This window comes from Sceloporus occidentalis, unplaced genomic scaffold, assembly GCF_023333645.1.
Source record: "Sceloporus occidentalis isolate IW3139 unplaced genomic scaffold, rSceOcc1.0.p SCAF_455, whole genome shotgun sequence".
NCBI classification, from domain to species: domain Eukaryota; kingdom Metazoa; phylum Chordata; class Lepidosauria; order Squamata; family Phrynosomatidae; genus Sceloporus; species Sceloporus occidentalis.
The window spans coordinates 70,367-94,890 of NW_028317435.1; the positions used below are offsets into that span (position 1 = coordinate 70,367).

The window sequence follows — 24,524 nt, forward strand, 5'->3', positions numbered from 1 at the left end:
TACAATAACATGAAATCCAGCGCAGAGGGGGTTAATGTTGTAAATGACTATTGTAGCTGGAAACGACTGATTTTTAATGGAATCTCTTCATAGGCGTACAGAGACCCTTAATCACTCCCATCACTCCCATCAATCCTGTGCTCCAATGGCACGTTGTGTTCACTGATCCAAGTTTAAGTTTAAAAGGCTAATTAATGGTTATAAAACCCTTTTGCAAATTATGTCACAGCCTGAAATTTCCTTATTTTCATACATTATTTTTTTGTATATATTTGGAGGCCAATATATGGGGTTTTGCCAACGCGGAAAAGGTTTATCTGAAACCCACGGCTGGTTTATAAGCCGGCTGTAATCGTATGAAAGCTGGCCGAGCTCTGCTAATGGTGACGATTACCATGTATCACGACTTCATAAACAGAGCAATGGAATCGATAAATGTTTATAGGTAACACTGTCATTTATTCACCTCGTACATGAAGTCATAAACCAAGCCTTTATCATCCAGCGGACATTCCCACTTGCCCACGGCGGACGGCACCGGGTTCCCCTCGGATTTCCCCGATACGATCTCTTTCAAAAACGCATCAAATTTAACCCGACTGTCGGAGTCGCAGCAGCCGCCGATGGACCACGTCATGGAAAAAGCAAAGCACGCCTGTGAAAAGAACAGAGACGCATCACGCTGGGCCTGTCAGCCGTTCTTACAGGCCATACGCGGAATATAAGGAGCGCATTGCATGGACAGTTGTTACAACCCCACTAATCGGTTGCCCTATTTGGAATAATTAAAATCACAGAATATATTTTTTAAAATTCCGTGTATGGAGGAGGCAGCAAGGCTGAGATGTAGCCCAAGTCTTCTTCAGAAAGCATTTCCACCTTAACTAGACCCTTTCTGGATTAATCCCCTTTGAGGGTTTCTAGTATCATGGGGATAAAGCCCTCGGAAGGAAATCCATTGCTGGTTATGTTGACTGCTACGTGAAATGCCCTTCTGCCCCGGCACCCTTTCGGATTAAGCCCGCTTTGGGACAGGACTAAAGGATGGTGTTAAAGGGACAGGCAGCCGGGCCACGCACCATTATCCAGATCCGGATGTTTTTATTCGTCGGCTCCTCGCCGACCGCGTCAAAAAGCAGCATTTCGAAGAGTCTGGTGAGTGAGACCACAACATTGCTGTCGCTCGACGAGACCAGTTCCTGCGCAGAAACGAGACACGTAACAGGTTAATTGTGTGCAACGCGTGGGGCGCGAACGCCATAACTCATTATTAAAATAAATGAAACTATTATTACAATTTTTCCTAAAATCAAATGTGTGTAAAGAGGAGGCACCAACAGGAGACTCATAATAACAAAAACATGTTTTTTCACCCAAATGTACTGTATATTTTGCGCTCAAAATGCTCTTTTTTCGCTTGGAGTTCCGCGCTCTGTACGTACCTTGCACTGTTTGCGCAGAAACCGCAGCGCCGGAGGAACCAGCCAACGGAAAAGCTCCTTGAGGAGCGGAAGATGCTCTTTACTCCGCAGCGCCTCGGGGACGGTGTTCAGCCACGACTTCACCAATGGCATCCAGCCCAACTGTAAGGGCTCCAGGTAGATCATACCACAGCGGCTCACCGTGGCAGGCTGTGGGGTGACACTCAGTTAATACCCCAACTCCAAGATTCCCTGACACCCGAGTATTAATTATTCATCAGATTTCAACTTACCGAAGCCTGGGACAGGTCCATTGCTTCAAAGATCAGACTCATTTGCGGAGACATTTGAATAATCTCCCCACTCATCAAGCAAAGCTGGCAAGATATTAATAAAATGTGTTATTATTATTATTATTATCACTATTATTATTATTATTATTATTAAGACTGCCTACATAACATAATTAAGAACGGGCTTAATTGGGGCAATAATATATTATTCATTTTTCATCGAACCACAGATCAATAACAAATCTCTCCTACTGGTGATAAATAATACAATCGTTAGGACCGAACCATTTGGAGTAGTTGAGGTTTAAGAAAAGTCTTTCAGCCAGTCATCAGTAGTCATTGCTTGCGTCACATGACTACAAGCTAGAATTAAGGAGTCCCAGATAAAAGGAGGCATTCAGATTGATTACACAAATAGTTCTGGGCAGGATTCAGAAATAAAATGCTACAAACGTTGTGTTTCTTCGAATTATTAGACACAATGTTACCTTTTTGTTATCGTCCAGCACGGTGTTCATACTCTCTATCCACAGAGTATCGATCGGCCCGTCGAACACGACCCATTTGCGTTCAGGGGTGTCGGATAACGCGAACTCACGGAAAGTATTGGCGACTATACCGTCGGTCCACTGCAACGAGAAGGAGGACGCGCTCCTGTCATAAGTTATTACATCATAGTACAGAAATTCTCTACATTCTCCTGTTTGATCAGTTTTATCGGCGGACGCTCGGCTAGCGCTCGGTTTACGATACCTCGTGTGACACCGGGTCAAACTGCCCGAAAAGCTGCCCCATGGTGATGGATTTGGGGTTCACCGTCCTGTATACGACCTTTTCTTCCTCGCAGCCTTTTTCGTTCATGAGGGAGAGGGTATCGGCCAAAACCTGAAGGACCTTCGTTTTACCCGAAAACGGTTCTCCGACCAACATAAAACTGCGCGACCAAACGGAAAATGACGCCGTTAAGGGTTTGGAACCACAAAAAATATTTCCAAGACCTAAATTTCGAGAAAATGTAAGATATTGCCCAAGCTATACTATTTTCTAATCTCACCCGTGTCTTACGATCATCATCTCATAGGTCTGTATCATTTTCTCTAAGAAGACCGCCTCCGGCTGGACGTTGTGTCTGACGCAGCATTCGTGGGCACACGCCAGTAAATCCTGTACAAAAAGCAGAGGTATCATGACATACGTGACATACGTGTCACTGGCAATGTTACTAAAGCCCGTGTTTTAATAGTAATATTGATCATAAATACAAATAATGAACCGGCTGATCACTGCCGGAGACCTTCGCTTACTTTGTAATCGGCTTCAGGAAGTTGGATACCAGGAAAAAGGTCGCTGGTGATTCCGTTAAACAGCGGGATATCATGGGACAAAAATTTGGGCTCATTTACATCCTTGATTGATCTCAGAAGCTAAATTAGGTAAAGAAATAGATTATTTAGATGTTTGCATTTTCTTCTATTTATGCCCACAAAGATCTTGATAAAACTATAAAATATTTAGCTTTGACCCATAAATGTATCCGGGGTGGAAACGTACAAGTATATCTTCGTTCTCCTCTGGATACTTTAGCTTGAGGTTGCCGGCAGCCACTAGAACGGCCTTGACGGCCCGCATCCCGTAGTCGTAGTGGAACTGAGAGGAGAGCTGCTCCGAGCACAGCCTGTAGGTCATCACAATCTTCACCGAGAGGGGCTTAGCATGGAGGAAACCATAAGAATAGAGGGAGATCTCGGCGATAAGGGCGTAGTTGGGGACCATCATGGCCACAGTTCTAAAGAGAACCTGAAAGGGGTTGAGAAACAGAAGAAGGAGGTGCTTCGTCAGATGACAATGTAAAATAAAATGATAACAGAGGTTTGAAACATCTACTATACCTGATAGCAATCCTTACACCGCATTTAAAGGTCAACCCTTGAAGGACACGTCTTATGGAGACCAATGGTATGTTTTACCTTAAGGTTGTCCGGCAACTCGGAGCGGCCGGCATAGCCTGGATTCATGGTGATGGCGACGAAGCAGTTAGGGTTCAGCTTTAGTTCGGTGCCTTCAAAGTTAAACATTTCCATCTTGGTTTGGATGGCTCTCTGGATGCAGAGGATCTGCTGAGCCACGACCGACAGCACTTCCAGCTCGATGCGGTTAAACTCATCGAAACATGCCCAGGCCCCCGACGAGGCCAGACCCTTAAAAAACTGCGGGAAACGGTAGGACAACTTAGATAAAGTGATGGGAAATGTATGGGAAGTAGTGGAGAATTATACAGGAAGTAATGAGGGCATACAGGAAGCAATGAGGGCATATGGGAGGTAATTAGAACATATGGGAAGTGGTGAGAAAACAAACAGAAAAAGTACGATAAAGTAATGAGAAAGATGAAGAGTGAATATGCAGGAAGTGATGTAAAAAAACAACAGGAAATTATGATGCACACACAGGAAAAGATAAGACATTAAGATGGAAGCAGACGCAATTTAAGTGAACCCCAAGAAAATTGCATGGTTAGGAAAACATTAATAAATATTATTTTTCTTTGTTTTTTTTTTAATTATTAGAAATTATTTGGAAGCATCCTCAATGGTTTCCTTGTTGTTACCGGAGGTGAACGCACCTTGGACATGGCTATGTAATCCAGACCATCGGAGCAGTTGAAGACCACGCACTGCACAGCCAGAGCTTTGGCCAAATCTTTGGTGGTCTCGGTTTTTCCTGTCCCTGCCGGACCCTCCGGAGCTCCCCCAAGATTAAGATAAAAGGCACCGATCTACCAAATAAAACGCTGCACATTACTGGACAGATAGACTCAAGTACTAACAAAAAGCATCTACCTATCACAACAAGGACCAAAACATATGGGTGACCAAATAGCCGTCTCTAGTCTCATGAAGGGAGAATGGAGATGAGGTTGGAATGCCCAGGGACAGCTTGTGTTTGGCCCACATTGCCAGGTGTTTGTCCACTATAGCAAAATATCCCGGGGCCCATGGTGTCTATTAGAATCACCATCAAAGGACATGATTCATTGGAGGCATCTACCTCCTGCCCCCTCCTGCTAGACTGTAAATGGCTGGTAGGCAAACCCTACTATCGGTAACGTAGGTCCGCCATAAAGCGAGCTGGTCTGTGGACAGCCTCCTATTGTAACCGGTGAAGGTCTTTCTGAGCTGGATGTCCCAGATGTTTATGACTCTTATGCTGCTCGTGGAAAAAATAAAACACCCCTCTTAATCGTACCAAGGTTCTGTAGCACCTGTCCGTCAGTGGGGTAATGACGAGCCGCGGAGAGTTGCCCAGATACTCGTAAGCATATTTCACGTTACAGTTAATGATCCGCACTCGCGCATTCTCGTTCTCCCAGTAATAGCGCAGCTGGGACAGCCACTGGAAGTCTGTCTCATGAGTGACACCTGCGGGACAGGGTAGATTATGTAAAAACTCTGAGAGTAAACCCACAACCACATGTAAATTCATGATGAAAAAGATAAAATACACATGTATACACAGGAACATATTCTACAATGAGTCAAATCTTACCCGTTTCAATCATATCCATGACTACATCTCGGGCATGGACATCGATGGTGACCAGAGCCCCCAGCGTGATCCGCGTCTGTTTAGATAACTTGCCTCTCACCAGTTCGACGATGTCATTAAGCTGTAACTGGAGGGACTCGTAGTAACTCTTCAGGCCCTAGACCGAGGAATTGAGATATGAAACATCTTTCTGATGACAATCGGACATACGCAACGCGTCAATTCACCAAAGGCCAAGATGTTGGTCTACATAGAAGAAGCCGGTCTTACCTCCGGGCCACTGCGGATGGCCTCGTGGACCTCGCTCGTCCAGTACATTTGGGAGACGCAGAGGACGACCTGTCCCGGCCATTCTCTCACCCAATCTTTCCTAGGGGTTTCAGGATAAGCCTTTTTTATGGAAATAAAAGTACATTTTAACAGCTTGATATCATTAATGACAAGTCTATTAAGTCTATTTATTCGAGTAAATAAAGACACATGCCTCTCTTGACCGTGCGATGACATCGCGTACGCTACGCAACATAATGTCCTCCACTTGGATTAGCCATTTCTCCACGGCCCCTCGAGCTTCCGATGTGGAAATGATTTGGATTAGCTCCACTCGCTCCCCTTCTGTGCTGTACATGGCTTTAATATCAAGATTGGGGAGGAATTCCAACTTAGCGATACCTTCGAAACACTTTTTTAAATGCGGCTGGACGCGCAGGGGATCCTTGGTTTCCGACAGGATTTCTAGCATTTCGTCGTTAGACAGAAAGAAAAAACTGCAACGAAAGATTGTGTTTCGTGAGTCGAAGAAGCAGAAAAACGTCAGCTAAAATAAACCATCGGAATGTTCTGTAAGACTTTGTTTCGGAAGAAACGTTTCTCGGGTTTGGATGTTGTCACGTAGCTACGGCGTAGAACGCGACACTTTGGATTTTTTGAGCGGAACCTGCAGAATATCTCGTTTCGCAGCAGATATCGTACCGTGGAAAGAAAAGTCTCTTTTTCTCCAGGTAAGCGTTTAAACCCTTCATGATTTTGTCCAAGAGCAAATTGCTGTCTTGTAGTTTTTCTAAAAGCCCCGTCATCGAGGTTGCGTTGAGAACCTGGAATTTAAAAAAATTCTATTATTTGTCTTTTCTGGAAAAATTCTAGAATTTTTATCTATTTTAGAATTAAATCTGGCTCCAATGCGGGCTCAAGTAACTTGTTTAAATCTTTAATCTTGTTTAAATCTTTTTTTTTGTACGCTCTGATGATTAATGCATAGTTTTTTTCAGTGATCACCTTTGGATCCTTCACGCAATGCTTCATGATCTCCCTCCAGTTCCTGTCCACCGTCTGGAAGAGCCGTCCTTCTTCAGGCATCTGCTGCATGATGTCTTCGGAGGAGAAGATGGGCTCCAGGTAGAGCCACTGCGCCTGGACCTTCAGCCATTCATCTATGGTCTCTTGAACATGTATCAGACGCTCTTCCCATCGCTGAGGACAAGAGTTAAAACATTAGGTTTTTAAGTAAAAAAAAATCCCTTTCATAAATTATTCAAATTATTTGAAGACTTGTTGTGTCCACTTCCATGCCAGGGCCATCTCATGGTGAGTGACAAATTAACGGACTCCTCGTTCTGATTGGCTCAATGTTTTTAAATTTCTGTTACATGTTTTATATCATTTATCCAGGATAGAGGAGTCTGATAATCTCTGGAGTTTAGGACATGTAGGATACAATGTATTAATAATGATAGATATTATTTGACGTGCCTTTATTTCCTTCTCGAACGGCTTGATGAATGGGGATCCCCTCATTGTCTGCGTCTTTATGATTTGATCATCTAGAGTGCTCTGAATTTCGTCTACCGCAGACAGGATGGAGACCCCAGACTCCCGATAGGCGCTGGTGTTAAATGAAATGTTTTCCCACGCGTCCTCCATGGTGTGCATAGCCTTCTCCAGAGAGAACTCCTGTGGGCAAAGACGATGACGATGATGACTACAAATATTGTTTTCTATCGTCGAATCACTATGTAACATGGAAACTTGGCACAAAAGTCTTCAAAGTAAGATAAATATATAAAAAAAATTGTATAAAAAAAATCAATTTTAAGAGGAGGCTGCAGGATGTCCCAATGTTCTCTTATTTAATTGATGGTAAATCCATTCTGTAACAGTCATTTACTGTTTACTGGGAGAACAATGATCAGATCTGGGGCATAAGTTAAAAAATTATCAGAAATGTATCAGTGCAGCTGCTGAAATGGTTTTAATCAAAATGTTATTTTTTTTTTTTAATTTTTGATTTGGTTTCAATAACTTATTTTTTTGGCAGAAACTAGAATCTTAGTTAAACCGCTAGCTTCCATTATTCTTGTTAATAATATGTAATATTGTATTTTTACCTTGCTGGCCGCAGCGCTGATTTGCTCAAACTTATCCAAGTATGGAGCCAAATTCTGCTTCAAAACCTTTCTCAGTGTGGTTCCAGAGTTGGGAGTCATGTCGTAGCTCACAATCTGCGAAATCTGACTCCAGTGACGGGGACGGATCCCTGGATTACAAAGGATGCTGACCAGAGGGATATATTCCTGCGGAGGAGACATTCGTGGACCATACCATGTTACACACAAATTATCTTCTCATTCTAGGGAGTTACATTTCTTATATTTAAAAGAAAATTAAAAAAAAATTAAAAATATTTATTTGTAAAAAACCCCAGGTAGGGAAAGCTAAATATTCTGAAATGTCCCTTAGACACGAGACTTGATTCTCGTCTCATCTAGTTTCAGCACCCAATGGAGGGGTCACCTTGACACCTCAATAGTGTGAATAGGGGAATTCATGTAGTTTGCCCCAAAATGGTCTGTGTTCAGGGCACCACAGATTCTGGACATGCTATATAGTCAATTCCTCTAAGCTCGAATTCCAAGCACTCCAAAGACATTGTCTTGTACCTTGAATGTCTTGATTTGCTCCATCACCACGGAGCACATTTGCACCGTAGAGTTCTCTTTCTTCTCCTTCTCAACTGCCTCCTCGGTGAGTGTCCGGTGACGAGTTGACTTTTTCTCCTCCTTCTCAGCCTTCTTCTGCTTCTGCTGAAATAACTTCATCATCTTATAGACCTCCCTGAAAAACTCTTCCACCTCGGCTTCCATGCTTTCTCCATTCAGGTCAAGGAACGCCCCGTCCATCCATCTGGAGGGCAGTTAAAAAATATATTTAAAAAAAAAAAAAAAAATCAACATCAAATGACTTTCCTATAAAACAGGAGTTACTTTCCACTCATATGCCGGTCATTCTAGAGTTTTTATTGCTGCGAATAATTTAAGAAATAAATAAATTCAGAAAGCTGCACCTTTTCTCAGTTCTCTGCCACTTATAGATCAGCCCGAAGATTTTCTGATACGGCTCAATGTTGACTTTTAAGAAATCCAGCTCGGGGTAGGATGTCAGATCCCATTTATACAGAGCCTCTTCTTTGTTAATAAACGTTATGGCCTCCTCTGCGTCCGCGATACGCTTCTGCACGGTCCTCACATCTGTTACATACTGAAACAGCAAAACGGTATTCATACATTTTTTTCTTTCTCAGAACAAGATATTTCAGTCGATTATATACATTTTCATGAGTCTTGGCTCATCTCTGTAATAAGTAAAGCACTCTAAAGCTCTGCCTGTCTCTTCGTGATGTCCAAACAAATCAGAGGCTTCTCATTTCTCTTCCAGTTTAAAGGGACTTAAATCACATAAAATGTTTTATTTTCTATCAGCATCGGAAGGGACAGCCATCCAATCATTCATTAATAGTAATTCTATAATTACACTATTAATCTATTAATCAAGAATACATTTGCAGTCTCATCGGGTGGAAATAGAGCATTACGTGAAGCGACGACACCTCCAGCGTACCTGATGCACCATATCCAATTCCGAACATTCGGTGAATTCTTCCATCCGCTGGGAAAGTTTCTCCAGCTCCAGCATCAGTTTCTCTCGTTTGGCCAATAATTCGCCCTCGCCTTTTCGCTTGGCTTTTTCAATCAGCTGTCGTGATACATCATGACGGGATTATTACCCAAACCATACTTCATTTACGTGAATATCAGGTCGTATAATAAACAAATATGACATAGCCTTGATTTTGTCGCTTTTGAGACAACTTAACTATAAGCTCTGTTTCTGCCAATTACAACGGATGTTACAACTGACAAAAGAACCCTTTCTACTATTGTCTAAATATATATATAAAAAAGAATATTTTTAATAAAAATGAGATAAAAAAAACTAAAGTGCTTCTTCTATTAAATCGTAATCACAGCAGCTCCTATATTCTCCTTTACTAATTTGACAGATGTATTGAGAATTTAGATTTACGCTACCTCATCATTTTCATCAAAGACGGGGTTAATGTTCTGAGGCCAGAGCAGCACTACCGAATTCAGGGCCAGATCTTCAGACGTGAAAATAAAAACATCCAAAAGATAATTCATCCTCCGCTGGCTCTCCTGTAAATGTAATTAATAAAATTATAATTAGTTATCATCAAGACAAAGAGGAAGAGATTCCCAGTTACCAGATCATTCTTAGAGTGTCTGGACCTGGTTGGGGGCAGAAGTGTCATTAATATGGGGTTTTATTATTTGCGGTGCCTTAAATCCCCTGTGAGGGTTATTGACCCATTAACCAACTCAACAATGGATGTCGGGATATTGGTGGAATCCGCGAAACATTGTAGCTCATGATCCCCGATGAGAAGTGATGGCCGGTGCGTTTAATCTACACGATAAACATTGTATCTTCTGCTTATGACATCAAACGCAACCTGCTTACCGCGATACGCGCTTTTAGCTCCACAAGGCCTATCGTCTTGACTTTCTCGACAAACATGATCTCCTCTATCACGTCTTCCGTGGTTATAGGAACCTTCAGCGCTTGTTCTTTAATCATCTCAAACTCTCTGCAGATTCTGGAATATAATAAGACGCATTAATGCGGTGAAATACATGGGAAATATTTCATTACAATGTCATTTACACAGATATTTTCCGTATGATGGAAATCATGGCCTGCTAAAAGTGACTCACTTCTCGTTCTCCTCTCTGTGGTTTGTCACCAGTCTCTCCAGTAACTTAGTTGCGAAGCCTTTGGCCTTATCCGACAAGCCGCTCTTCAGATCGTCGCAGTCCAGCTGCACCATGGAGAAATGTTCCCGCGCCGGCAGACTCGCGATGTTCTTCGCCAGTTTGTGGAACTGCTCTATACGCTAAGAGACAACGGTAAAGAGATTCCAGGCAGTGAGCTGCGCATGCTTATAATACCGGGGCCGAAGGTAACGCCCCAGGGACCTCAGGATACCCAAAGCTACCCCAGATCTGCGTGTCTAAACCTCAATTACAGCATGGCGGGTAGTGCTCGGTATGGATACTCACTGCTGTGTATTCCTGAAAGCTGTGATCTTCTGTAAGAAAAGCATCCACCTGCTGAGAAGCCGTGCCGTCCACCAACCAGCTGAAGCTTTCAACTATAAAATAAGATGTCCTTTAATAGACCAGACGGGGGCCACTCGGAGTACCCCCAGCGGTGTAACTCTATCTTACCGTAGGTTTCGTAATGCTTCTTGGGCCCTTCCAGGTTTTCCCGGACTGCCTCCTTCAGCTTTGTGAAGGCCCATTGGATGATATGGTGGGGGAGCTTTGCCTCGATAATTTGGACCGTAGTACCTCCTGCCAACCACGACTGGACGCTTTGAACGTTCTGAAACGGAGGTGATATAAATAAATTTATACACCTTTAAATATATCAATATGTAATGACAAATCCTTTAAAACAAGGCAAAATCTGTGATCGCATAGGTCAAAAATATTCAAGGGCACGATGAAATTGTGTAAAAGTTTTCGATCCATACATTTGCTAGCCGTCTGCTATACCTGTAGTGTATTTGATATCTGGGTCGCAATAAATAAAACAGCTTCTTCCAGGTCTTGGAAACTTGGATAAAAATCCATTTTCTCGTCATCGAAAGTCAGTTCCATCTTGAACAGCGGCAGCCATCTTGTATCCAGGGGATCAAATAACCTCACAAACGCCTCCACGCTCCTTTTCAACAGGTCTTTCAGCTGCTCCCGACGATGAAACAGAGAAGACACAATTCAGACAAAAGACCTATTATAACGCGGAGCCTCTATGGTCGGTAGGAGTAAGCGTCGTCTTATGCCGGTAACGGAGCGAATTTTGGAGCAGTTTACGTTTTGTGATGTTTTTAATAAATTAGAGCGCTATGTACGGGCTTTATTTATATGACTTGCCTGATTTGACATGAGAGTGGAGACGCAGCTGTAGAAGGAATCGATTTTGTCTGCTCTGACGTCGCGCAGGGCTTCTTTGCTAGTGAAAAGGTTGATAACTTTTGGGTACCAGGTATTAAGCAGCTTCTCCTCCATCTTCGCGCATGCTAAAGAGACGTTGTTTTTTAACGATTCACATTCGACGCACCCCTTGGCCCTGGAGCAACATTAAAAGAAGTGTTATGGGACATGGGCAAACTCCCCTGCCGGTGGGCATAAGTTGGGGGCTTCATATAACGGAAGTGAGCTGTATCACCTGTACTCGGACAGATCAACGATCAGCATCTTGGAGAGCGTAGTGTAGCCCAGGTCCAGTATGGTCCTCAGGGTGGGATGGAGAATGTGCAGGTTGGTTTTAATTTCACGCCGTGCTGCCACAAAGCTCTGGTGCCAGGGCCGTGAGAAATCCAGACCCCTTGAATTAAGAGAGCAGGAAGAGAAACTTCACGATATTGAGAACAACAAGTAACATTATCAGAGGTCCCAAGTTCGGAAAATGGGGTCTGAGAAAGAGATTTGCAGAAACGCTTCTCTTACTCCGAGGATCCGTCAGCCATATTTTGGGCTCTTGGAGTACTCTCGCAAAAAGGCGGAGCCACGGAGACCTTCAACTGGGGAGAGGGTGTGTACGGAGGCCCTGCCCTTTTGCGGAAGCACTCCGGGAGCCCTGCTTAATGGAGCTGATACCGGGGAGAAGCGGACAAAGAAAGAAGACAGAAGAACAAGAAGAGGCAAGAGAAGAAGCATAGCCGCATGAGAGCGGTCAGTGGAGAAGGTAGAGAGACATTGAGAGAGAGCGAGTGAGAAAGAGTGATATCCTCGCGTGTGTTAGAAGGTGGGAAAAACAAAAAGATTTCTGGGAGACTCCTGGAATTTCCGGGAGACTTGGGATCTCTACATCATCCACTGGCCTAATGGGAAATCGCCCAATTTCATTGTTACAGAAATGCGTTAAGTCAAAGGAGGACAAAACACGGACCCCTGGCAAAAAAACCCAGCTCTTCTTAAACTACAATTCCCAACACAATGCAGCAGAGGATCATGGGGGTTGTATTCAGTTAGTGAGCTGAAGGTGCTGCCATCATGAAACATTATCTGCGAGATACTCACAGTGCGGACTCGGGTAACGGGCCGGATTCTTCTGCTTCGAGTCCTTTCACTTCCGGCTTCACTAGAAAACTTCTCACTGTCGCCGGGAAACAGAAACAATGAAACGTCAAGAGACAAGAAACATTTTATACCAAGGATGCCACCTTCTCATGAATATCTGATAAGGTTCTTGTGGACCGTAAGTTCTGTCCGTGGAAAAAGAGGACCACAGTTGGGCCAGTATCTTTCCCAGTGAGATCCATTAACACAAATTAATCCTACCACAGCGTAATAGAACTCTTCCCACCGCCATGACGCTACAAACAGAACAGCGTGTGAATTATAGCTCTCTATTCATATGAGAACCCATCCTTGAGCTGGACATTGAGTCCGTATCCCGTCCATTGACCACATCTCCCACCATACGGACCACAACTGGTGGCGTTTGATGGCAGAAGCCGCTGAAGGACATGAGGTTTTCTCACCAAGATGTTTCTTCATGCTGCTCTCGAACTCTTGCGACACTTCCTCCAGTAGTTCTGTAACCAGGCTTTCTCGCGTCTTGCCCTGACGTAAAGATGCCGGCACCAGGGACAGCATGGAGTCTAACCAGTGCCGCTGGATGGGCACCACGGGGTTGCTCTCCACACACCTCTTCATGAACAAGTAATTCATCTGGAGGAGAAGACAAGCGTCCGAGAATCAACTGAAATAACGGGATGCAAACTACAGAGCCGGAAAATACAAGGTGGGCGGGGGCTTCAAACAACGACTTTTAGAGTTGGGATGGGATTTAAAGTTTTTGGATGATCGTTCTTGGATTTTTTTAGGATTTCTTCACTTTGTCTGTTCATAAGTTTACTCACCCTGCGCCTCCTCTGCTCGCTGTTCATCTGGCGGGGGAAACAAGAATTGGAAAAGAAGTTATTAACCGGAATTCCGCCAGGTTCACAAACAATTCTGTATCCAGAGCTTCTGAAGCATCAGAAGCCAAGAGCGGACACGTAACACGCGTGACACTTACGGTGGCCGGCAGTTGTGGTTCAGGGGGCGAGGGGACCCTCTTTTTCTGCTCCTTCATTGTTTCCTCGTAGGCTTTCAAAGCCTTTTTGATTCTGCGGCAGAGGTTGGAATTAAGATTCGCAGCTCAATGTTTTCATGAAACAGGCAAATTCGGTCCCTTTCAGTCAAAACTATTTATTAAGAAGTATTTAATTTTTTTTGTACAGCGCTGTGGAATATGGTGGCTCTATATAATATAATAATAATAAAAGTGGAAGTAGCAGGTACTCTCTGCAGTGTAAATGTCGATGTTAACCCCCCCAGGCCCCATCGTTAGTGCCCCGCGTCTGTGGCCCCAGCGTTAGTGCCCTGCGGCCCCAGCATTAGTGCCCTGCGTCTGTGGCCCCAGCGTTAGTGCCCCGCGTCTGTGGCCCCAGCGTTAGTGCCCCGCGTCTGTGGCCCCAGCGTTAGTGCCCCACGTCTGTGGCCCCAGCGTTAGTGCCCTGCGGCCCCAGCATTAGTGCCCCGCGTCTGTGGCCCCGGGCCCTGACCGCACGGTTCACTCACATTATATCATTCAGGATCTTCTGCTGTTCTTTAGATCTTCGGTAGTTCATCAGTTTGTTAGCGGGCGGGCTCCGGGCTGTCGAAGTCACAGGTAGGGTAAGAGGGGGCAGTCGGATATTGAGACCCTCCCCGGGGGGCAGCTGAGACGTTTTACTAGAATCCATCTATAAATAAGAAAAGGAGTTACAGGTTATAACAGACACAGGAGCCCGGAGTGCCGGGGCCGGGGCTGGTACGTCCTGACACATCAGATACATGAAGGTGCGCAGGAGGGCAGACGGGAAGCATTAGGAAAATAACAACAAAAACAACAACACTAAAAATAATAATAATAACAATAACAATGATGATAACAATAATAATAACAATAACAATGATGATAACAATAATAATAACAATAACGATAGCAATAATAATGATTACAGTGATAATGATATTTGCAGCAGAAATGACGCAGGGGGATTAACCTGAAGTTGGGGTAAAGTGGGGTCCAGCCCGGGGCACTCTGGTTGCGGCCCCCAGTATTGTGGCCCTGATTTGTTTTTTGTGGCCTCACAGAACAGTATGTTGGCACCGGGGCAGAATCTAGGGATTATCTATATACCCCTGTGAGGGGTATTTGGGTAAACTTCCAGTGTCTGGACTATAGTTTAATTTATATATAGTTATAAACAGTTAAGTTAAACCCTTTGTGGTGACCTGCAGTAAAGTTACCCTGTGGGCTCTTGGGCTCCCCTGCCTGGGGCAGTATTTCATGGCCAGTGGCATTTAGCTCCATGTCTTACCCCTGTGCTGGGTGCAGTTCGTGGCTCGGGGCTCAGCCTGTGCGCTCACCATCACAGGACCCCTCTCTGCCATGAAACAAAACGGTTGCCATGGGTTACGGGGGTGGGACGTTGAGAGGGAGTGCCTCAGAATCACTGTTAATTGGGGCGTGGTTGGTGCAGGAAACGCCTACCCTCAGCACTCCTTAGGGCAGGGAGCCGGAGTAACCCTTTAGTTGCCTCAGCCAAAGAAATGTAGTGGGTTAACCCTATATTTACCAGAGGCATGCACAGTGCAAAGAGTTAACCCTTTATTTACCAGAGGCATGTACAGTCACCTAAATGCAATGAGTTAACCCTTTGCTTAGATGCATGCGTTTCAGTGACCAAAATACAGCAATGTAACCCTTTATTTACCAAAGGCATGAGCGACTGTAAATCCTCTCTCCCCCACAGAGCATACTGGACAATGCTGAGGTTTTTAGACGCAATCTGAACATGTGCATTGTGTCCTCCTCTTGTACAGCGCCATGGTATAGGTTTACCCGCTGGTGTGTAACCCCATGTATGTGACGTCACAAAGTGTTACACCCACCGCTGGGGGTTATTAAATACAACAGCCACCATTTATGAGTCTTGGGGTGTATTGCGCCACCTCGTACCCAACACTGAGACAGCCAAAAAGGGCTTTACCCAGACTGTCAGTGTGCCCTATTTATTTATTTATTCTGTGTTAGGAGCCGAGATATCATACCGTTTCCTGCTGTTTCTATACACATTATCGGGGCATTTAGGGCAGTAGAACCCTGCGATACCCTTATACCCAGCAAACATTCTGACCTCCTAGAAAAGAGGGGCATCAGGGGAGGAGAGAGGGGCATCGGGGGAGGAGGGTTCAGGGGAGTAAAGTGAGTACAGGGGAGGGAAGAAAGGGCATCAGAGGAGGAAAGAAGGCCACTCTGCCCCCGGTGTCCATTTACAGAACAAATTTTTGAAGTGGGGTATTTTTGCTTCTGTGCCCCTGTTGACCGTATTCCGTAGCTGATTCGCTGAGGCCGGATGACTGACCCTTCCAAATCCAGAGAAGCCCAAATAAAATTAACTGTCCCCATAGGAAACATATTTTATTCCCTTATAATTAAAGTAACAAACTTTTTTTACACAAAGGCTGCATTTAGACATTCTGCCTGCGTGTCTGCATGTGCCGTTAATAACAATAATAATAATAACAATAATAATAATAATAATAACAATCACAGGTGTAACTGGAGTGTCAGCCTTGTGCACAAACGCTACTGAGCATGCGGTTTAAATATGTTTCTAACCCTGCATGGTGATTGGCTGCAGGGAGTCACTGACACTCTGGGCTGTGGGGAGCTTGGTAGGGGTGATCTCTCCCCTTATATTGATTGAGTCCAGATATTGACACTGCGTGCTGATGGAAGGCTGGTGGGGTGAGCCCCCTATGACGGTTGAGTCCGGTCATGAACTATGAGAGCTCCTGTGCACCCCCTTTTTTCTTCTCCATGATGGTTGCGCCCTGTCAGTGATCCCACCCCCGCCGCATTCATTAGGCCCAGGTGCCGGCCGGCAGCGTTATGAGTGCGGTGCGTGTGCTGCTGAGCCGGTTGGGCGGCATGGAGCGGGCCGTGGTCCGGGCTCTGCCCTCCGAGCCCAAGCTGAGCATCTCGTTGGAGTTGGCCGGCAGCCTCCGCCACCTGCAGCGGGAGCAGAGCGAGCCTCTGGGCCGGGCCCTCGCTCGCATTGCCGCCAGCGCCACCCGGGCCCCTAGCAAGAAGATCCGGCGACAGCAGCAGCCAGATCCTCCTCCCTGTGTCCGCCTCACCTACCGCGGCCTGCCCGTGTCCGATGAGGCCCTGAACGGCGAGGCGTGGCGGGACGGCGCGGTGCTGGAGGTGGGGGAGGCCCGTTACTTGGTGCAAAGGAACCCACCAAGCTGCCTCCAGTTGGAGCTGCCCAGCCGCCTGTTAGCCGGCTTTCCGCTCTGCCCCGCGGTGCGCCTCGAGTTCGCCCGGCCCGAGCTCTGCCGCTTCGTCTGGTACCGTGAAGTATTGGGGATGCCCGGGGTCGAGGAGCCGGGTCAGCCCCAGGCACCAGCGGATCCCTACGAGGATCAGGCCCCTGTAGAAGCAGGTGACTGTCCCGAACCTCTTGCGGGTGCTGGGTGGGAGGAGGCCGGTCGAGGGCAGCTCTTCACCCCCAGTGCCTCGGATGTCGGGCTCCGGCTGAAGCTGCGCTGCACCCCGGGGGACGGGCAGCGGTTCGGGCCGAGCCGGGAGCTGGAGGCAGGGAGTGCGGTGGAGGCCGGTCCGGGGAGCTGCACGTTCGAGAGGCGGCACGAGTTCACGCAGCACCAGACCCGGGACCCCGTCCTCCGCACCGTCAGCTATAACGTGCTGGCCGACGTGTATGCGCAGAGCCCCACTGGCCGCACTGTGCTCTTTGCTTACTGCCCTGCGCATGCCCTGGAGCGGGACTATCGGCAGAGCCTGCTGCGGAGGGAGCTGGCAGGGTACCAGGCTGACGTTATCTGCCTGCAGGAGGTGGACGGCTCCGTGTACCAGGAGAGCCTGGGGCCAGCGCTGGCAGCCGGCGGCATGGACGGCGTGTACCGGGGCAAGGAGCGGCAGCGCGAGGGTCTGGCCACTTTCTTCCGCCGCAGCCGATTCAGTCTGGTCGGCCAACATGACATCCGGCTCAGCCAGGCCCTGCTCGAGGACCCGCTGCATGCGGAGCTGCTGGCCAAGCTCCAACCGTACCCGGAGGCCAGGGACAGGGTAGTGCAGAGGTCAACGGCCCTGCAGGTGAGATGGGCCGGGGGGGGCGCTTGGCGGGGCTATGTGCCTAGGAGCTCCGCAGGGACGCCTTTTCTCTTGGTCAAATGCCGAGTCTCAGATAACCAAACCTCCACTTTCAAGCCCAACACTGGGATGCCAGCTAGACCTGCCTAGGTGGCATCTTCTTCCATAGAGATGCGGGGCCACCATCCTTTACCCCCAGCTCATTCATGGTACATAGTGGCTCGGCAGCTGCGGGGGGGTCCTGGAGTCGGTAGCGCTTGGTGCCGGCCGCCGTCAGGCTGCCCCTATAATGGCTTCTTTCTTTCTCTTCAGGTTTCCGTCTTGCAGTCGAGGTCCGATCCTTCCCAAAAAATATGCGTCGCGAACACGCACCTCTACTTCCACCCCAAAGGTACGTGGACGCTGAGGCTCGGGAATACCTATTATACAGACAGACAGACAGGCAGGGAGGAGCAATTAAACTGACGGAGGGTGAGACTTTGTCTGGTAGCTGCTCGTTCTTGCCTTATGTCACCTGGGGTAGACTAGGACTTTGGGTATTAAAAGCTGCCACTTGCCAACCCAAGCACCACGCTGCGTCCCTCCCGGGGGCAAACGATCCATGAGCTGCGTGGTCTCCCCTTAATAAGGTTGTAGCTGTTTCAGCCTCTGTCTTCTCCTCAGGTGGGAATATCCGGCTCGTTCAGATAGCCGTTGCTCTGGCCCACATCCGGCGCGTGGCGTACGAGTTGTGTCCCGGCATTCCCATCATCTTCTGCGGGGATTTTAACAGCACCCCCACCATGGGTATGTATAGCTTCGTCAAAAACGGGACCATCGATGAGAGCCACGAAGACTGGACCTCGAACGGGGAGGAAGAACGCTGCAACATGTCGCTGTCCCACCCGCTCAAGTTGGAGAGCGCGTGCGGGGAACCCGAGTATACGAATTACGTGGTGGACTTCAACGGCTGCCTGGACTATATATTCATCGATGCACAGAGAGTGGAGGTGGAGCGAGTTATTCCGCTGCCCACCCATGAAGAGGTTACGCGGCACCGGGCATTACCCAGCGTCTCCCACCCCTCGGACCACCTCGCGCTCGTCTGCGACCTGAGACTCAAACAGATTCCCTGATCTGCGGGTCGCTGGTCGAAGTGCCAATGACGTTACTGGGTTTACACAGGTGTTGCCATGGAAACCATAAGTGCTCAGCTGCTGTTTTTATTATTTTTGGGTGAATATCAGGTGTGATTTTAGGAACGTTGTAACTGTTTTAGAACTTGTAGGTGTCTGAGGACATCCAACGGAGCTTTAAACGGGTCCAAAGATTATAATAAAAACGAAATGAATGAGTCCAGCTTTGTTCTTTCAGCCGCCGTCGCACATGCGCTCCCAAGAAATTACGTGGCCCTGACCAGAGCCTCTTGGCCCACCATCACAGGGAGGAACTGGGAGCCTACTGGGAACTTGCCTCCTCCAAGGCATTCTCTGCTGCAGCCTTTGATGTACTGGCTAGTGGGGGATATTTATCTTTAATCAGATTTAACCCTTTTGACTGCTCATTTGTGGATAACGAGGCCACTCGAAGGTTGTTTTATCCATTCTCAGCCCTCTATTCCCTCAGCCCAGGAGGTTACTGGGAGCCGGTGGCCAAATGGCGAGTTTGGTGAGATGACGCAGCCGACAGCCTTGCCGCAAACGTCACATTAAAGATCGCTTTATCCAGACAGATACAAAGTTACAAGTCGTTAATCTGCCACGGCCTTCAATAACGTAATGAGTTATTCTGGTGAAGAACGACAGCTGTTGTATTTTTAGAATTTTATTAGGAATAAATCTTAATGGGTTTTGAAGGAAAAAACAAAAAAACATCAATTGTTCAGTTTGAGGAATTTAACAAAAAAAATAAAAATTCTTGCATTCTGAAGATATGTTCACCAATAAACAAAAACAAATCAGAGCTATGGTACACGGCAGAGCAGCCAAGCCGACGGCGACATGCAACATAAAACCCCCTAAAGAGACGATCTGCTAAGCGATGAGACGAGACGAGACCCTGGACTGTGCCGCAGCGAGCGCGAGGTCAGCTGGCGGCAAAGCAGGCGCCGCGCCTCGGCCAGCTCAGCGCCATTTTTCTCTGGTCACCAAGGAAACGATCAGGTTCTAAGAAACTAATCGGAGAAAGCCAATTAAATAGCGTTCTCTGTTAGATTTTTGAGCGCAAGACTTGCAACTCCTACCCTTTAAGGCTAATTTTTTTGTGTGGAAAGTTTGTAAAATAAATACCAATGGAATGCTGCGTCTACAAACCATGAGAAGGAATGACGAGATACGACCGCCTAGGGATTACCTTAAAAACATCGGCTAAAGTGTGGGGGTAACAAGCGAGCCCCGACTTTGCAAGAGAGCTTGAAAAATCACACCGGGTTTGTATTCGGGGATTGGGGGGTTAATGCGAGAAAGCGGTGAAAGAACAGAAAAAAAAAAAGCATTGGATTCTACTGCATCACAATAATTATGTCCAGCCGAGTAAAGCTTGGGGAGGAAATAGGGGACAAGTTGAACCAAAATACACATTCACAAAAAGGGAATTTATTACGTTTTCGGTTTAACCCTAGCCACACCGCTCGAGGCAATACGAAAAGAGGAAAAAAACAGCAATTGGTAAATAAAATAAAATCTGTTAACGTTTCTTGAGTGTGGGCAGCCCAGACCGGTTCCTCAAACCATTTCAGAACCAAGATGCAAACTAGTTTGGATGTTACGAGCCTCAGACCCCTCTCCAGTTGGCCGTGTCCTCGGTGTCTTAGCGCAGCGCCGGTTAACGTTTGGAGAGCTCGTTGGACAGCCAGTCGAGTCCTTCGTACAGCCCGGTCCCTTGAGTAGCACAGGTGGCTTGCACGTACCACTGCGGGGGCAAAGAGTGATAAATAACGGCGCTCTGACCGGCAGCGGGTCACGCGAAGCTCTGCCGTACAGACGCCGGGTTCGGGGTACTTACGGTCCGGTTGCGCAGAGTCTGGAGCGTCAGTTTGTCCGTCATCTCGCTGATGGCCATCGCGTTGGGCAGATCCTGCTTGTTTGCGAAAACCAGAAGCACCGCATCCCGGAGCTCATCCTCTTGAAGCTACCAGAAGGACAGACAGCAGCGTGATCAGTGACAACGGTCCCACACCGGGGGTCAATACAGCCGGGACCCCCATCAACACCTCTTATTCCAGCAAACATTTAAGTCATTTATTGTCATTTATTCCCAGAAGCGGAATACGGCTGACCCCTCCAACTAAAGAAGTGCCGAGTATCTCACTGATGTGGAGGGCAGTGAAGCCCCTGAGCGGAGTCACCATGGAAAGGATGAGATTGTGAGCGGCCCTTACGGAGAACCACGGAGGTCCGGTTATTAAAACCAGCGGTCTGCTTACCATTTTCTGTAACTCCTCTGCGGCTTCTTGGATTCTCTCTCTGTCGTTGCTGTCTACCACAAAAATGAGACCCTACCGAAGGAGAAAGTGTTAGAACCGTTACCATGCCAACAGCTCATAACGAACAGTTTTATGATATCTCCCGGACACCCACGTACCTGCGTGTTCTGGAAATAATGCCTCCAGAGGGGGCGGATTTTGTCCTGGCCGCCGACATCCCACACGGTGAAGCAGATATTTTTGTATTCTACGGTCTCCACGTTAAAACCTTAAAGAGAAACAATAATTAGAAATAATAATCATCTCCCGTCTCGCGTAGGACGCCGGCGCGGAGGTCGGGTCTCAGCACCGAGCCCACGGACCTTTTCTTCGGTTTATTAGGACTCACCGATGGTCGGGATGGTCGTCACGATCTCTCCCAGCTTCAGCTTGTACAGAATGGTCGTCTTCCCTGCGGCATCCAAACCAACTGAAGAGAACAAGAATAAAACACGTTAAAGAAACAGAAGTCGAGAGAGCAGCAGAGAGGAGCGCCAGATACCAAGAACTACTACTCAAGAGACACAGAAACCCAGAACCCGCCGGCAGATCGGCCCCCGTCTAGTCGCCCGTTTCTCCTGCTGTAAAGACTCAAACCTTAATCAGTTTAATGGTTTTGTCTAAGATTCAGGAGCCGTATGTCTATCCCATGCATATTTAATACCCTCTACCACCTCTGCTGGGAGGCTGATCATCTTATCTCCCACCCCCTCAGTAAAGTAAAACTTCCTTCCATTCCATCTCAGCCTCTGACCCTCTAGTGTTAGATGCCGGCCTCTTGTTTCTCCCTCCTGGCCCCCCAAGCCGACGTACCAAGATCTCTTCATCTTTACAGATACATTTTATTCTGCGACGCCATAAAAAGAACCCGCGATACGGATTCTTAAACCTCTGCAGATGCAAAACCATAAAGTGGCAACAACCGCTCATCACAGGACAGGGAATATCACAGGATTAAAGACAGAGCCAAACCCAACCACTCAGATCTTCGCCACTTACTGTACCCCCCCCACTCACCACTTACTGTCCCCCTCCACGCGAACTGCTTAGATGGGGAGCAGTTTATACCCAGAGCCCCGACCGCCAAAACCCATAGAAAATGACCCTTTACATGCGCACTCAGGATAAAGGAACGGACCCGTCGGGGGCAACTAACTAATAAACGTACAAAAAGGAACTGGGAAAGTGACTCTTATTGGGAAATCGCTCTGTGCGTCTCCGACGGAGTGAGGGAATTCAGTGTTACCGACACTCATAGTGGGGTGACCCCGGATTCATTATCATCATTATGATGATGTATTTATATAGCCCCAAAAATTTACGCAGCTTCCCCCCCCCCCCCCAAGACATATGGTTACTTAGTAGCCCAAAAATAGGGATTAGTTAATATGTTGCGAAAGATTCATGACTGACAGCAAATCAAGAAAATGAGTTTTCACACAAGTGGAACTGCAGCACCAGGCAAAAGCATCGCTGCCAGACTGGGGGGGCTTCACCGGCTGGACTAGTTTCAAATCCAGCACAGACCCCCCCGGCGCGTGCGTCTTTGTTCTAATAAATGACAGATTTAATGATTGCGGTCAGTAAAGTAAAGTTAACTCCCCGCTGCCCTCCCTGGGAGATCTAAGGATTAGGAGTCATCAATGCAAGCAGCCTGGCAACCGAGGGGTTAACGTGACAAGTCACCCGAGACACGCAAACCAGGATGCCACCAAAGCAAACTGTCACCGCCTTAACCCCTCAAGCGCCTCCTGTGTCCCAGTGTTACGCTCCCCCTTCCGGCACACAAGGGGTCAGAGCACACGGGGTTCTTTGGGCCCTCCGATGTCTCAGCCAGGAGCACAAAAGAAATCTCAGACCCCTCGTTCTTAAAGCAGATCTCAGAGATTTTCTCCTCCCACCTAACGGGGAATCTCCGGAACCGGAAGACGATTGCACAACGGCCAGAGAGCCTGAGCGATGCGGGGAGCTCAGCGTGCCGTTCAGGCGACTGGAAACCTACAGGCAAAGCCTTACTGCACCTGCTTAAAAGCAGGTGATTCCTTCCCCAAAAGCAACTGCAGCCCAAAATCAGATACTAGCACAGGGGGCACGATCAGCTTAATGACGCTCAGAGCAGCCGCGTCCATCTAATCTGTTAAAACCAGAAAAAAAGGGAGGGGGCAGAAAAAGCAAAGAGCCCCCTGGCGTGCCCCCTATACAGACAGACAGGGCAACGCCACACTTTAATGCCTATCAGCCTCTCCTACATATTCAGTAACAGTAGGGATGTAGATTGTAGACCCCCCCCCCCCATGCCCTGCGTGTATAAATCATTTTAATGCAAAATACCAGATTTCTGATAATTCTGTAACAGCGGCGCGGTATCTGCAGGCGCCCTAGAAACAGAACACAGTCTGCTAAATAAAATACAAGTATCACAGTCTGTGCCCCAGGGCCCCCCCGGGCGACTATCACAGTCTGTGCCCCAGGGGCCCCCCGGGCGACTATCACAGTCTGTGCCCCAGGGGCCCCCCGGGCGACTATCACAGTCTGTGCCCCAGGGGTCCCCCGGGGCCACAGGGCGAGTATCCCAGTCTGTGCCCCAGAGGCCCCCGGGTCCACAGGGCGAGTATCACAGTCTGTGCCCCGGAACCCCTTTTTTCGTTGGGTATTAGATAGAAACCCCTCGGGTCCCGGCACCAAACCCATCCTCTGTTCCTCGCACGGTGTCCACAGCCCCGGCTCCCTGCCCCTTACGCCAGCCTGGTTCTCCCCGGCCCGACTCCCTTCCCCTCACACCCGGCCACGTTCCTCTTGCCCCTGCCCTCACCCATCAGGATGCGCATCTGCTTCTTGCCGAAGAGCCGGGAGAAGAGCGAGGAGATGGTGAGGCCCATGGCTGCTTGTGCCGCTGTGTCTCCGGCGGATATTCGTGTCTCTGCCACGTCACGCTCGGCCCCGGCAACGCTTCCAACGCGGACACGATGACGTCACGAGCGCCACATCCCGATCGGCGCCGGAAGTTGGGTGGGGGAAGGGCGGGCGCGGTCAGGCGGGGCATCTGTGTGACCAAGCGCTATACACCAGAGCACAACGGGATATGGAGACGTGGATCCAAAGAAATGGCACCACCTATAGGACACCGTTCTCTGGTGCTTAGCGCTCCAGGCCAACCCGGAAGACTTTATGCGTCAGGGAGCCTGTAAGCGACAAAATAGGTGCGATTTCGTTATATAATCAATCCTCCTGGCTGCCAGGAGGTGACTG

General features: G+C 47.8%; 3 protein-coding genes across 3 annotated transcripts in view; 1 reads left to right on the forward strand and 2 right to left on the reverse strand.

Annotated features, from left to right (window-relative positions):
* LOC149271856 (dynein axonemal heavy chain 12-like) overlaps positions 1 to 15,437 on the reverse strand; it is a 31,555-nt gene extending 16,118 nt beyond the window's left edge. The window contains exons 1-36 of the mRNA XM_089507076.1: positions 15,429 to 15,437; positions 14,248 to 14,411; positions 13,703 to 13,793; positions 13,545 to 13,571; positions 13,164 to 13,353; positions 12,700 to 12,775; positions 11,846 to 12,004; positions 11,551 to 11,746; positions 11,173 to 11,361; positions 10,843 to 10,999; positions 10,675 to 10,766; positions 10,330 to 10,508; positions 10,076 to 10,211; positions 9,625 to 9,750; positions 9,155 to 9,289; positions 8,601 to 8,794; positions 8,197 to 8,440; positions 7,645 to 7,830; positions 7,010 to 7,210; positions 6,536 to 6,730; positions 6,233 to 6,354; positions 5,745 to 6,027; positions 5,531 to 5,650; positions 5,261 to 5,417; positions 4,961 to 5,133; positions 4,338 to 4,490; positions 3,682 to 3,921; positions 3,266 to 3,511; positions 3,019 to 3,138; positions 2,769 to 2,878; positions 2,468 to 2,648; positions 2,203 to 2,343; positions 1,715 to 1,798; positions 1,443 to 1,631; positions 1,080 to 1,199; positions 467 to 655 (exon numbers count right to left, since the gene is read on the reverse strand). Of these exons, the coding sequence (XP_089363202.1) occupies positions 467 to 655; positions 1,080 to 1,199; positions 1,443 to 1,631; positions 1,715 to 1,798; positions 2,203 to 2,343; positions 2,468 to 2,648; positions 2,769 to 2,878; positions 3,019 to 3,138; positions 3,266 to 3,511; positions 3,682 to 3,921; positions 4,338 to 4,490; positions 4,961 to 5,133; positions 5,261 to 5,417; positions 5,531 to 5,650; positions 5,745 to 6,027; positions 6,233 to 6,354; positions 6,536 to 6,730; positions 7,010 to 7,210; positions 7,645 to 7,830; positions 8,197 to 8,440; positions 8,601 to 8,794; positions 9,155 to 9,289; positions 9,625 to 9,750; positions 10,076 to 10,211; positions 10,330 to 10,508; positions 10,675 to 10,766; positions 10,843 to 10,999; positions 11,173 to 11,361; positions 11,551 to 11,746; positions 11,846 to 12,004; positions 12,700 to 12,775; positions 13,164 to 13,353; positions 13,545 to 13,571; positions 13,703 to 13,793; positions 14,248 to 14,411; positions 15,429 to 15,437 (5,574 nt within the window). The remainder of the gene's footprint in view (positions 1 to 466; positions 656 to 1,079; positions 1,200 to 1,442; positions 1,632 to 1,714; positions 1,799 to 2,202; positions 2,344 to 2,467; positions 2,649 to 2,768; positions 2,879 to 3,018; positions 3,139 to 3,265; positions 3,512 to 3,681; positions 3,922 to 4,337; positions 4,491 to 4,960; positions 5,134 to 5,260; positions 5,418 to 5,530; positions 5,651 to 5,744; positions 6,028 to 6,232; positions 6,355 to 6,535; positions 6,731 to 7,009; positions 7,211 to 7,644; positions 7,831 to 8,196; positions 8,441 to 8,600; positions 8,795 to 9,154; positions 9,290 to 9,624; positions 9,751 to 10,075; positions 10,212 to 10,329; positions 10,509 to 10,674; positions 10,767 to 10,842; positions 11,000 to 11,172; positions 11,362 to 11,550; positions 11,747 to 11,845; positions 12,005 to 12,699; positions 12,776 to 13,163; positions 13,354 to 13,544; positions 13,572 to 13,702; positions 13,794 to 14,247; positions 14,412 to 15,428) is intronic.
* A 1,172-nt stretch (positions 15,438 to 16,609) lies between these two features.
* Positions 16,610 to 18,948, forward strand: LOC149271857 (2',5'-phosphodiesterase 12-like). Its single transcript, XM_089507077.1, has 3 exons — positions 16,610 to 17,836; positions 18,146 to 18,224; positions 18,497 to 18,948. The coding sequence occupies exons 1-3, from the start codon at positions 16,610 to 16,612 to the stop codon at positions 18,946 to 18,948; spliced, it is 1,758 nt and encodes a 585-aa protein (XP_089363203.1).
* A 1,687-nt stretch (positions 18,949 to 20,635) lies between these two features.
* LOC149271858 (ADP-ribosylation factor 4) lies at positions 20,636 to 24,154 on the reverse strand. Its single transcript, XM_089507050.1, has 6 exons — positions 24,088 to 24,154; positions 21,625 to 21,705; positions 21,395 to 21,504; positions 21,237 to 21,308; positions 20,816 to 20,941; positions 20,636 to 20,722 (listed from the first exon to the last, which is right to left on the reverse strand). Exons 1-6 carry the CDS (start codon positions 24,152 to 24,154, stop codon positions 20,636 to 20,638), a joined length of 543 nt encoding a protein of 180 aa, XP_089363176.1.
* Between the last annotated feature and the right edge of the window lie 370 nt (positions 24,155 to 24,524).